At 40.8% G+C, this 14387-nt stretch overlaps 1 protein-coding gene across 7 annotated transcripts in view; it reads right to left on the bottom strand.

Moving 5' to 3' along the window:
- Window positions 1-14387, bottom strand: part of ALMS1 (ALMS1 centrosome and basal body associated protein) — a 234530-nt gene that overhangs the window by 94847 nt on the left and 125296 nt on the right. For all 7 annotated transcript variants that reach the window (XR_010115578.1, XM_063617472.1, XM_063617469.1 and 4 more), the window contains one exon: window positions 10060-10185. Coding sequence is in view for 6 of the 7 variants with exons in the window: in XM_063617472.1 (XP_063473542.1) it covers window positions 10060-10185 (126 nt within the window). In the remaining variant the exon portion in view is untranslated. The remainder of the gene's footprint in view (window positions 1-10059; window positions 10186-14387) is intronic.

Here is a 14387-nt window from a genome sequence, read left to right as displayed (position 1 = left end):
GAATTTCAGTCCTCTTTAAGGCTGAATAATACTCCATTACACATATATGTTACATTTTGTTATCCATTCATAGATCAGTAGACACTTGGGTTATTTCCACCTCTTGGCCATTGTGAATAATGCTGTTATGAACATGAGTGTACAAATAGCTCTTGAAGATCCTACTTTCACTTTGTTGGGGTATATATTTAAAAGTAGAATTACTGGATCATACTATAATTCTATGTTTAATTTTTTGAAGAATAGCCACAATGTTTTCCATAATGGCTATACCATTTTACATTCCCACCAGCAATAAGCAATGGTTCCAATTTCTCCATGTCCCTGACAACACTGATAATTTTCCATTCTTTGCTTTTTTATTTTTATTTATTTTTTTATTATACTTTAAGTTCTAGGGTACATGTGCAAAACGTGCAGGTTTGTTACATATGTATACATGTGCCATGTTGGTGTGCTGCACCCATTAACTCGTCATTTAACATTAGGTATATCTCCTAATGCTATTCCTCCCCCCTTCCTCCACCCCACAACAGGCCCCGGTGTGTGATGTTCCCTTCCTGTGTCCATGTGTTCTCACTGTTCAATTCCCACCTATGAGTGAGAACATGCGGTGTTTGGTTTTCTGTCTTTACGATAGTTTGGTGAGAATGATGGTTTCCAGCTTCATCCATGTCCCTACAAAGGACATGAACTCATTTTTTATGGCTGCACAGTATTCCATGGTATATATGTGCCACATTTAATTAATCCAGTCTATCGTTGTTGGACATTTGGGTTGGTTCCAAGTCTTTGCTATTGTGAATAGTGCCGCTATAAACATACGTGTGCATGTGTCTTTATAGCAGCATGATTTATAATCCTTTGGGTATATACCCAGTAATGGGATGGCTGGGTCAAATGGTATTTCTAGTTCTAGATCCCTGAGGAATCGCCACACTGACTTCCACAATGGTTGAACTAGTTTACAGTCCCACCAACAGTGTAAAAGTGTTCCTATTTCTCCACATCCTCTCCAGCACCTGTTGTTTCCTGACTTTTTAATGATTGCCATTCTAACTGGTGTAAGATGCTATCTCATTGTGGTTTTGATTTGCATTTCTCTGATGGCCAGTGATGATGAGCATTTTTTCATGTGTCTTTTGGCTGCATGTCTTCTTTTGAGAAGTGTCTGTTCATATCCTTCACCCACTTCTTGATGGGGTTGTTTCTTTCTTGTAAGTTTGTTGGAGTTCATTGTAGATTCTGGATATTAGCCCTTTGTCAGATGGATAGATTGCAAAAGTTTTCTCCCATTCTGTACGTTGCCTGTTCACTCTGGGTTCCAATTTCTCCATGTCCCTGACAACACTGATAATTTTCCATTCTTTGCTTTTTTATTTTTATTTTTTTATTATACTTTAAGTTTTAGTTTCTTTTGCTGTGCAGAAGCTCTTTAGTTTAATTAGATCCCATTTGTCAATTTTGGCTTTTGTTGCCATTGTTTTTGGTGTTTTAGACATGAAGTCCTTGCCCATGCCTATGTCCTGAATGGTATTGCCTAGGTTTTCTTCTAGGGTTTTTATGGCTTTAGGTCTAACATGTAAGTCTTTAATCCATCTTCAATTAATTTTTGTAAAATGTGTAAGGAAGGGATCCAGTTTCAGCTTTCTACATATGGCTAGCCAGTTTTCCCAGCACCATTTATTAAATAGGGAATCCTTTCCCCATTGCTTGTTTTTGTCAGGTTTGTCAAAGATCAGATAGTTGTATATATGCGGCATTATTTCTGAGGGCTCTGTTCTGTTCCATTGGTCTATATCTCTGTTTTGCTACCAGTACCATGCTGTTTTGGTTACTGTAGGCTTGTAGTATAGTTTGAAGTCAGGTAGCGTGATGCCTCCAGCTTTGTTCTTTTGCTTAGGAGTGACTTGGTGATGCGGGCTCTTTTTTGCTTCCATATGAACTTTAAAGTAGTTTTTTCCAATTCTGTGAAGAAAGTCATTGGTAGCTTGATGAGGATGGCATTGAATCTATAAATTACCTTGGGCAGTATGGCCATTTTCATGATATTGATTCTTCCAACCCATGAGCATGGAATGTTCTTCCATTTGTTTGTATCCTCTTTTATTTCATTGAGCAGTGGTTTGTAGTTCTCCTTGAAGAGGTCCTTCACATCCCTTGTAAGTTGGATTCCTAGGTATTTTATTCTCTTTGAAGCAATTGTGAATGGGAGTTCACTCATAATTTGGCTCTCTGTTTGTCTGTTATTGGTGTATAGGAATGCTTGTGATTTTTGCACACTAATTTTGTATCCTGAGACTTTGCTGAAGTTGCTTATCAGCTTAAGGAGATTTTGGGCTGAGACAATGGGGTTTTCTAGATATACAATCATGTCATCTGCAAACAGGGACAATTTGACTTCCTCTTTTCCTAATTGAATACCCTTTATTTCCTTCTCCTGCCTGATTGCCCTGGCCAGAAATTCCAACACTATGTTGAATAGGACTGGTGAGAGAGGGCATCCCTGTCTTGTGCCAGTTTTCAAAGGGAATGCTTCCAGTTTTTGCCCATTCCGTATGATATTGGCTGTGGGTTTGTCATAGATAGCTCTTATTATTTTGAGATACATCCCACCAATAACTAATTTATTGAGAGTTTTTAGCATGAAGGGTTGTTGAATTTTGTCAAAGGCCTTTTCTGCATCTATTGAGATAATCATGTGGTTTTTGTCTTTGGTTCTGTTTATATGCTGGATTACGTTTATTGATTTGCGTATGTTGAACCAGCCTTGCATCCTAGGGATGAAGCCAACTTGATCATGGTGGATAAGCTTTTTGATGTGTTGCTGGATTCGGTTTGCCAATATTTTATTGAGGATTTTTGCATCAATGTTCATCAGGGATATTGGTCTAAAATTCTCTTTTTTTGTTGCATCTCTGCCAGGCTTTGGTATCAGGATGATGCTGGCCTCATAAAACGAGTTAGGGAGGATTCCCTCTTTTTCTATTGATTGGAATAGTTTCAGAAGGAATGGTACCAGCTCCTCCTTGTACCTCTGGTAGAATTCAGCTGTGAATCTGTCTGGTCCTGGACTTTTTTTGGTTGGTAAGCTATTAATTATTGCCTCAATTTCAGAGCCTGTTATTGGTCTATTCAGAGATTCAACTTCTTCCTGGTTTAGTCTTGTGAAGGTATATGTGTCCAGAAATTCATCCATTTCTTCTAGATTTTCTAGTTTATTTGCGTAGAAGTGTTTATAGTATTCTCTGATGGTAGTTTGTATTTCTGTTGGATCGGTGGTGATATGCCCTTTATCATTTTTTATTGCATCTATTTGATCCTTCTCTCTTTTCTTCTTTATTAGTCTGGCTAGAGGTCTATCAATTTTGTTGATCTTTTCAAAAAACCAGCTACAGGATTCAGTGATTTTTTGAAGGGTATTTTGTGTCTCTATTTCCTTCAGTTCTGCTCTGATCTTAGTTATTTCTTGCCTTCTGCTAGCTTTTGAATGTGTTTGCTTTTGCTTCTCTAGTTCTTTTAATTGTGATGTTAGGGTGTCAATTTTAGATCTTTCCTGCTTTCTCTTGTGGGCATTTAGTGCTATAAATTTCCCTCTACACACTGCTTTGAATGTGTCCCAGAGATTCTGGTATGTTGTGTCTTTATTCTCATTGGTTTCAAAGAACATCTTTATTTCTGCCTTCATTTCGTTATGTACCCAGTAGTTATTCAGGAGCAGGTTTTTCAGTTTCCATGTAGTTGAGCAGTTCTGAGTGAGTTTCTTAATCCTGAGTTCTAGTTTGATTGCACTGTGGTCCAAGAGACAATTTGTTATAATTTCTGTTCTTTTACATTTGCTGAGGAGTGCTTTACTTCCAACTATGTGTTCAATTTTAGAATAGGTGTGGTGTGGTGCTGAGAAGAATGTATATTCTGTTGATTTGGCGTGGAGAGTTCTGTAGATGTCTATTATGTCTGCTTGGTTCAGAGCTGAGTTCAATTCCTGGATAGCCTTGTTAACTTTCTGTCTCGTTGATCTGTCTAATGTTGACGGTGGGGTGTTAAAGTCTCCACATTATTGTGTGGGAGTCTAAGTCTCTTTCTAGGTCTCTAAGGACTTGCTTTATGAATCTGGATGCTCCTGTATTGGGTGCACACATATTTAGGATAGTTAGCTCTTCCTGTTGAATTGATCGCTTTACCATTATGTAATGGCCTTCTTTGTCTCTTTTGATCTTTGTTGGTTTAAAGTCTGTTTTATCAGACACTAGGATTGCAACCCCTGCCTTTTTTTGTTTTCCATTTGCTTGGTAGATCTTCCTCCATCCCTGTATTTTGAACCTATGTGTGTCTCTGCATGTGAGATGGGATTCCCGAATACAGCACACTGATGGGTCTTGACTCTTTATCCAGTTTGCCAGTCTGTGTCTTTTAATTGGAGCATTTAGTCCATTTACATTTAAGAGTAATATTGTTACGTGTGAATTTGATCCTGTCATTATGATGTCAGCTGGTTATTTTGCTCGTTAGTTGATGCAGTTTCTTCCTAGCCTTGATGGTCTTTACAATTTGGCATGTGTTTGCAGTGGCTGGTACCAGTTGTTCCTTTCCATGTTTAGTGCTTCCTTCAGGAGCTCTTTTAGGGCAGGCCTGATGGTAACAAAATCTCTCAGTATTTGCTTGTCTGCAAAGGATTTTATTTCTCCTCCACTCATGAAGCTTAGTTTGGCTGGATATGAAATTCTGCGTTGAAAATTCTTTTCTTTAAGAATGTTGACTATCGGCCTCTTCTGGACTGTCTCTTCTTGACTGTCCACTCTCTTCTGGACTGTAGAGTTTCTGCCGAGAGATCAGCTGTTAGTCTGATGGGCTTCCCTTTGTGGGTAACCCGACCTTTCTCTCTGGCTGCCCTTAACATTTTGTCCTTCATTTCAACTTTGGTGAATCTGACAATTATGTGTCTTGGAGTTGCTCTTCTCAAGGAGCATCTTTGTGGCATTCTCTGTATTTCCTGAATCTGAATGTCGGCCTGCCTTGCTAGGTTGGGGAAGTTCTCCTGGGTAATAACCTGCAGAATATTTTCCAACATGGTTCCATTCTCCCTGTCACTTTCAAGTACACCAATCAGATGTAGATCTGGTCTTTTCACATAGTCCCATATTTCTTGGAGGCTTTGTTTCTTTTTATTCTTTTTTCTCTAAACTTCTCTTCTCACTTCATTTCATTCATTTGATCTTCCATCACTGATATCCCTTCTTCCAGTTGATCGAATCGGCTACTGAGGCTTGTGCATTCGTCACGTAGTTCTCGTGCCATGGTTTTCAGCTCCATCAGGTCCTTTAAGGACTTCTCTGCATTAGTTATTCTAGTTAGCCATTCGTCTAATCTTTTTTCAAGGTTTTTAACTTCTTTGCCATGGGTTCGAACTTCCTCCTTTAGCTCGGAGTAGTTTGATCATCTGAAGCCTTCTTCTCTCAACTCGTCAAAGTCATTCTCCGTCCAGCTTTGTTCCGTTGCTGGTGAGGAGCTGCGTTCCTTTGGAGGAGAAGAGGCGCTCCGATTTTTAGAATTTTCAGTTCTTCTGCTCTGTTTTTTCCGCATCTTTGTGGTTTTATCTACCTTTGGTCTTTGATGATGGTGACGTACAGATGGGTTTTGGTGTGGATGTCCTTTCTGTTTGTTAGTTTTCCTTCTAATAGTCAGGACCCTCAGCTGCAGGTCTGTTGGAGCTTGCTGGAGGTCCACTCCAGACCCTGTTTGCCTGGGTATCAGCAGCGGAGGCTGCAGAACAGCGAATATTGGTGAACAGCAAATGTTGCCACCTGATCGTTCCTCTGGAAGTTTTGTCTCAGAGGAGTACCCGACTGTGTGAAATGTCACTCTGCCCCTACTGGGGCATGCCTCCCAGTTAGGCTACTTGGGGGTCAGGGTCCCACTTGAGGAAGCAGTCTGTCTGTTCTCAGATCTCAAGTTGTGTGCTGGGAGAACCACTACTCTCTTCAAAGCTGTCAGACAGGGACATTTAAGTCTGCAGAGGTTTCTGCTGCCTTTTGTTTGGCTATGCCCTGCCCCCAGAGGTGGAGTCTACAGAAGCAGGCAGGCCTCCTTGAGCTGCAGTGGGCTTCACCCAGTTTGAGCTTCCTGGACGCTTTGTTTACCTACTCAAGCCTCTGCAATGGAGGGTGTCCATCCCCCAGCCTCGCTGCCGCCTTGCAGTTTGATCTCAGACTGCTGTGCTAGCAATAAGCGAGGCTCTGTGGGCATAGGACCCTCCAAGCCAGGCATGGGATACAATCTCCTGGTGTGCCATTTGCTAAGACTGCTGGAAAAGCGCAGTATTAGGGTGGGAGTGACCCAATTTTCCAGGTGCCGTCTGTCACCCCTTTCCTTGGCTAGCAAAGGGAATTCCCTGACTCCTTGCGCTTCCCGGGTGAGGCGATGCCTCGCCCTGCTTCGGCTCATGCTCGGTACGCTGCACCCACTGTCCTGCACCCACTATCCGACAATCCCCGTGATGAACCCAGTACCTCAGTTGGAAATGCAGAAATCATTCGTTTTCTGGGTCGCTCACGCTGGGAGCTGTAGACTGGAACTGTTCCTGTTCAGCCACCTTAGCTCCCTCTGCTTGTTTTTTAAAATAACAGTGATTCTAATGGGTGTGAAGTGGTATCTTACTATGGTTTTGTTTGGTATTTCCCTCATGATTAATGATGTAGAGAAGATTTTCAGGTGCTTATTGGCTATTTGCACATCTTCCTTGGAGAAACATCCATCAGATTCTGTGCCCATTTATGAATCAGATTGTTTGGGTTATTGTTGAGTTGTAAGAGTTCCTCACATATTTTAGGTATTAATCTCTCATCAGATAAATGATTTGCAAATATTTTCTCCTATTCTGTGAGTCACCTTTTCATTCTGTTGACTGGATTTTGTGTACAAAAGTTTTGAATTTTTATAAAGTCTCACATATATATTTTTCTTTTGTTGCCTTTGTTTTTTTGTTTTTGTTTTTGTTCTTTGAGACATGGTCTCACTCTGTTGCCCAGAATGGAATGCAGTGGAGCAATCATAGTTCACTGCAGCCTTAAACTCCAGGGTTCAAGTGATACTCATGCCTCAGCCTTCCGAGTAGCTGGGACTACAAGCGTAGGCCATCATGCCTGGCTAATTTTTAATTTTTTGTAGAGACAGGGTCTTGCTATATTGCCCAGGCTGATCTCAAACTCCTGGGCTCAGGCAATCCTCCCTTCTCAGCCTCCCAAAGTGCTGGCATTACAGGCATGAGCCACCGCACCCAGCCTGGACATTTAAATAATACAATGCAGCAACTCTGGAAACCAGATTCTACTTCCATCCCAGGGTTTGGTGTTGTTGCTTTATGTTGTTTTAATAACTTCTCTGAACTAATTCTGTAAAGTCTATATTCTTTTTATACATGGCCACTGAAGTTACTACTCAATTAGCTTAGTGGTCAGCTAATGCCTGAACAGGGATTTCCTTAAATGCCTAGGACCAATAAATCTCCCAGCCTTCATCAAATGGCTCCACACATATGTTGGGATGTACTTTCAACACTGACCTAGGCAGCTGTCAACTCTACCTTAGCCTTCCCTTTTCTTCTTGTACAGATCCTCAAGGTTAGCCAGAGATAAGACCTAGCACCTTGGGTCTTTCCCGAGCATACACAGGCCTATGCATGTATGGCGTCTCCCAGAGTCTTAGGAATATGTCAGAGCCTTTCAAAGAATCTATCAACATCTTATCCTCAACTGTTCCTTTTAAGCTTTTCAGTTAGTTTATTGTTTACCTCAACTGCTAGTCCGCACCTCAGCCACTATGATATTAAAATACTTGTCTGTAAATGTTTTTGATAAACATCTTTCCCTACCCTTCACCAGAGGCCTTTAGCACTGGATGGCCCCCAGTCAGGTCAAGTAAAGATAAGCCTTTTGTGTGGAATCTTCATGGAACCACTAGATAGGTCAAATATTAACAATTCTTTGGGAAGGAAGTTTTAAAAGAGGCCCAGCTCCATTTTGCATCCTCTGGTCTTGGAAAAGAAAGCTATATTTCTTAAGGCTATCACTGAGCTGAGGTACTGGGAATGGGACTAGGGCAAGTTAAAATGCTAACGCTTACTGTGCTTAGTGGGATTTGCCCATTTTTCTTGAATAAATACTCCCTGGGTTGCTATTAAGACTGGTTTATTTGCAGACATTTATCTCTTTCTTTGGATGGCTGTTTCCTTTGCCCCAGTTTTTTGCCATCGTTGTTGTTTGCATGAATTCTATTATTTATCTATTTTCAACTGAAGAACAGTTATTTGGCCCAAATATTTGCTAACAATGATGTATGTCTTGCTCTTGGCCCCAAACTCTAATTGGCTCCTCTCATAGCTATAGATGTACAACATATCCATAGATAATGGCTAGGAATTAGAACAATTCCTAGGCTTTCATCCAGTGTAGGTCTACTGGTCTAAGAAAGGATTGTTTTCTATTCCCAACTTCCTCACTCTCAGAATAGATGAAGAACATGAAAAAACAATCTCAAGTGTGTATGGCAACTAGATCTCTTTTTGTCGTACTGATGCTTACAGTACTTTATTACAGAAACTATATTTCTCAGGATACAGTGTGCCAGTCCTGAGTCATTTTCTCCTCCCATCACCTACACTGTTCAATCTTTCTCTAAGTTAATCTCTCCAACCAGACGGAAGTGTTAGTGATGTATATCGATAGCAGGACACTGGAGGCCTCAGAAAATACTGGCACATCTGACCAGGTTTCTATGGTTTACAGACATTCTGTCTTCTGAACTATGAGTAAGTGGGATAGAAGATTTTCCTACCTACAATCAATTAAGTGAGCTTGTTTTCTTTCTAGTAGCCATTAACAGTATTTTTAAAACCATAGCCTTGCAAGGAGTAAACATTTCTTCATTTATGGCTATAAACTTAACAATCTTAACTTTTGGTGAGTATTTTTGTGGTTCTTTTTTTTCAATGCCATCATTGTGGGAAATTAGGCGAGGTTATATCAGAGGCTTTAATGTAGTTACTATCAGAAGCTAGTTTGGTTCTCTTTCATATAAAAGTAACAAAAATGTCTGCCTAAGACCAGGAGCAACTTCTCCTTTCTTTGTAATTTCTACACATATAATGATATTTATAGACAATCATGGAAAAAACAATTTGTCTAAAGTGAACCAAGTCACATCCTGTCAACAACTCAAAATACTGTCCCACCAATCAAAACCCTACACCACACCAACTCTGCACCCTTAACTTAAAATCTCCATAGGAAATATTTATCTAGTGCCTCCATGGGGTATTATTCATTTCCTAACTCTGCAGCTCTTCTGTAATGGATTCACAGGGATGCTGCAGGATAGTTTAAAATTCTAGGAAAAGGACAGTGATAAACTACTAGCTCAAGGTCAAAGTGTCAACATCAGATAGTGCTATGTTCCTTTCAATGCTGTTGTGCCTTGGCAAAAGCTGGATTTTTGGCAGCTGCTGTAATAAAAAGCAGAAAATAAAAGGGTTCAATCTCATCTCATGGTTTGGGAAGTTGCACAGTGTCCAACAGCTACACATATGTCATTAGTAAGTAATCACTGTTATTTATGAACAAATTCTTTTTTCAAAAATCAAAACCAAAAATAAATAACAAATTTGTTAAATTAGTTGTTAGAGGAAAACAATTAGTATTTATGTCCTAATTTTTTAGTTGCTATTTGAAAAAAAAAATTGCTTATTAAAGCGGAGAAAATAAATCAATGAAACAATAAGGGTACTGTGAACCAAGAAAGCTTAGAAACTTTGCCCTAGACAGAGCCCACTAACCCAAATAATGATCCATACAATTTCCTTCATCAAATATTTATAAATGCTTATATGTATATAATATATCTGATCAAATAACTCACCTATCTGAACCAGAGATCAAGGTATGAAAAGTTCCATATTTCACTGAAAAATTAAAGAGCACTGGACTTTTGTCACTCCAGAATCAACTAGCCAATACACAAATAAAATATCAAATAATAAAACTTTGAATAATTTCTGCATAATACCTGAATGGGAGCTTTCAACGGTGGTATCTGATTTGGAATCTGGAGATGGAGGAATTTGTCTTAATTGTGGAACATAATACATCTTCTTACTACCAGAAGGCTTATATGGCAATAATAAAGGCTGGCCTAAGGAGGTAAAAATCAGAACAATTAATATGAAAAACATTTGTTAATTCACTGAACAAATATGGAATGCCTTCTATGTTTCAGGCAGTGTTCATGACTTTTGGAATTTATGAGTGAACAAAGAGAAATTTATCTCTGCCTTCAAGAAGAATGAGAATTCTAGAGGAGGAAAATATACAGTAAATAATTAACATACTAAATGAGTAAATTATCTAGCATTTTAATAAATTATAAGTGATACAGGGAAAATATAAAAATGCTGAAGGTAATTAGGAATACAGGAGAAATTGGGGTTTAAATGCAGGGGAAACAGTTTAAGTAGGATGGTAGGGATAGGTTTCATTGAGATGATCTTTTGCAATCCATTCCATATATAGATAACTCTAACTAAAAAACATCTTATCTTACATTGAACCCTAACCTGGTCATAATTAAGCCCTTATACTGGTCTTATTCTGCTTCCAGAGTCATAGACAATAAGTCTAATTCTCATCTATGTGACAGGGCTTCAAAACATAGTTTCCAGTGCAAGAGTATGAATTTTCAATATTAAGAAAATACATAAAAGTAAAAATTACAAGGTCCTACCACTCAAGGATAATTATTGTTAACATTTTAATGTATAACTTACCGATCTTTTCTTGTTTTTTATTTGTTTACAAAGTTGTCTGCATATGGTATGCATAATTTGAAATTCAGCTTTTCTACTTTCTATTTGTAATAAAAATATTCATTTTACTTCCTATTCTTCATATTTTTATGGTTATACCACAGATTAAATATAGTCAACTCTTAGCCTAATGTTGAAAATGCAGGTTGTGTTAAAATGTTCAATTACAAAGAATTCTGTGAATAAAGATTTTCCCGTTTATACTTATTCTCCCCCATCACCCACCTGAGGTAAATTCTTTTTACAAAGTGAAAAATTATACCATTCATGATGTTTGTTTGTTTGTTTGTTTGTTTTTTTTGAGACGGAGTCTCGCTCTTTCACCCAGGCTGGAGTGCGGTGGCGCGATCTCAGCTCACTGCAGGCTCCACCCCCCGGGGTTCACGCCATTCTCCTGCCTCAGCCTCCCGCGTAGCTGGGACTACAGGTGCCCGCCACCTCGCCCGGCTAATTTTTTGTATTTTTAGTAGAGACGGGGTTTCACCGTGTTAGCCAGGATGGTCTCGATCTCCTGACCTCGTGATCCACCCGCCTCGGCCTCCCAAAGTGCTGGGATTACAGGCGTGAGCCACCGCGCCCGGCCTCATGATGTTTTTAAAAAAGTACTGACTGCTAAATTGTTTATTAATATGTCTGTGACAATTTAGTCTTCCTCCAACAGCACCTGTATAGTCATTAAGAAATGATTAATTGCTAATAGGGGTAAATGGAACCTCATTTTAAAAATATGCCCTCATCTTACTATTATGGACTTTTTTTTCTATATACTAGTTTTTCTTTCATGATTGGTAGAAACTGTCAAATATACCCTCATGTCCAACTTCCCTCCCTCCTTACATCTATCCATCTATATACACTTCCAATCTCCCTTACAGCCATGTGTGAACGTATGGGTGACTTTGTTCAGCCCATGGGAAGAGTGCAAGAATATGTGAAACTTCCAGGCATTCCAGTAAAGGCATCCCATTAAAGCCCCTCACTTCCTAGATACTGCAGATCATGATAGCTGTAGCAGTTACTCTAGACCCAGAAATGGAAGTCACATTTCCAGAGATGGAAGGATGCCAGAGCCACCAGATATGCAACTCAGCTATCTGCTCTAGACTACTTACCTGTAATTTAGGGTTTCTGTGATAAAATAGCTTATACCATAGCCTAAAGCAGTAAGAAAAGTCTTCCATTCCCAGGAAAGTCTTGGTGATATGCTGGAATCAGAGCCAGTTGACTTGGGGGTATGCAACCTAGTAAGACACCAGCCAAAATGGCCAAGGGAAGCACTTGCGCCACTCCATACCCAAACCTAGACAGCACAGCTTGCAGCTCCAGGAGAGGGTCTTTCCTTTCACTTGGGAAGATGGAAGATTAAACAGACCTTTGTCTTGCAACCTGGATACCAGCTCAGCCACAGTATGATAGAGATGCCAGGCAGAGTCCTGAGGCCTCCATTCCATGACCTAGTTCCTAGACAACATTTCTAGACACACCCTGGGCCAGAAAGGAACTTGCTGCCTTGCAGGGAAGGACCCAGTCCTGGCAGGATTCATCACCTGCTGACTAAAGAGTATTTGGGTCCTGAATAGTCAGCAGTGGTAGCCAGGCAGTACTCACCTGGGTGAGACTCAGAGATGTGCTTGCTTCAGGTGTGACCCAGCACATTTCCCAGCTATGGTGGCTATGAGGAGAGACTCCCTTTCGCTTGAGAAAAGGAGAGGGAAGATTAAATAGGACTTTGTTTTGCAGCTTAGGTGCCAGCTCAGCCACAGAGGGGTAGAGTACAAAGTAAGCTCCAGGAGTTCCTGATTCCAGGTGTTGGCTTGTGGATGGCATTTCTGGACCTGCCCTGGGCCAGAAGGGAGGCCATTGCCCTGAAGTGAGAGACTCAGGCCTAGAAACATTCACCCAAGCTGACGAAAGAGCCCTTGGGCCTTGAATGAATATCAGTGGTAGGCAGCCAGCAGTCACCACAAGCCTGGGGCAGTGGTGGCCATGGGGAGTGACTCCTCTGTTTGTGGAAAAGAGGAAAGAATAAGAAGAACTTTTTGTCTTGTGGCATGGATGCCAGTTCAGCCACAGCAGAATAAAGCACTAAGGTTTCTGACTTCAGGTCATGGCTCCCAGACAGCAATTCTGGACCTGCCTAGGGCCAGGGGGAAATCGCCACCCTGAAGGAAAGCACACAAGACTGCCTGGCTTTGCCACCTGCTGATTGTAGAGCCCCAGACCCTTGAACAAACATAAGCAGTATCCAGCAAGTGGTTCCTGTAGACCTCAGGCGTGTTCTGGCTTCAGGTCTGACCTAGAACAGTCCCACTGGTGGTAGCCACAGGGGTGCTTGGGTCACACCAGCTCCAAGCAGCTCAGCATAGAGACAGACTCCATTTCTTTGGGAGAAAGTAAAGGAAAAGAACAAGAGTCTCTACCTGGTAATCCAGAGAATTTTTCTGGATCTTATCAAAAACTTCTGATATGGTTTGGCTCTGAGTACCCAACCAAATCTCATCTCAAATTGTAATCCCCATGTGTTGAAGCAGAGACCTGGTGGGAAGTGATTAGATTATGGGTGTGGTTCCCCCACCTTGCTGTCATGATAGTGAGGGAGTTCTCATGAGATTTTGATGATTTAAAAGTGGCAGTTTCCCCGAGCTCTCTGTCTCCTGCTGCCATGTAAGATGTGTCTTGCTTCCCCTTCACCTTCTGCCACGATTGTAAGTTTCCTGAGGCCTCCCCAACCATGTGGAACTGTTAGTCAATTAAACCTCTTTTACTTATAAATTACCCAGTCTCAGGTAGTATCTTTAAAGCAGTGTGAAAATGAATACAAAGAATTGGTGCCAGAAGTGGGGCACTGCTATAAAGATAACCTGAACATGTGGAAGCAACTTGGGAACTGGGTAACAGGCAGAGACTGGAACAGTCTGGAAGGCTTAGAGGAAGACAGGAAGATGTGGGAAAGTCTGGAACATTCTAGAGGCTTACTGAATGGTTTTGACCAAAAGTGCTGACAGTGATATGGACAATGAAGTCCAGGTTGAGGTGGTCTCAGATGGAGATGAGAAACTTGTTGGGAACTGGCGTAAAGGTCACTTTTGCTATGCATTAGCAAAGAGACTGGCAGCATTTTGCCCCTGACCTGGAGATCTGAACTTGAAAGAAATGATTTAGGGTATCCGGTGGAAGAAATTTCTAAACAGCAAAGTATTCAAGAGGTGACCTGGCTTATTCTGAAAGCATTCAGTTACATACATTCACAAAGAGAGGGTTTGAAATTGGAATTTATGTTTAAAAGGGAAGCAGGGCATAAAAGTTTGAAAAATTTGCAGCCTGACTATGCAGTAGAAAAGAAAAACCCATTCAAGGAATTCAAGCTGGCTGCAGAAATTTGCATAAGTAATGAGGAGCCAAATGTTAATAGCCAAGACAATGGGGAAAATGTCTCCAGGGCATGTCGGAGATCTTAATGAGAGTCCCTTCCATCACAGGCCTGGAGGCCTAGGAGGGAAAAATGGTTTTGTGGGCCCCACCTAGGGCCCAG

Source organism: Symphalangus syndactylus, chromosome 14, assembly GCF_028878055.3.
Source record: "Symphalangus syndactylus isolate Jambi chromosome 14, NHGRI_mSymSyn1-v2.1_pri, whole genome shotgun sequence".
Classification (NCBI taxonomy): domain Eukaryota; kingdom Metazoa; phylum Chordata; class Mammalia; order Primates; family Hylobatidae; genus Symphalangus; species Symphalangus syndactylus.
This window is presented reverse-complemented; position numbering and strand designations above follow the sequence as displayed.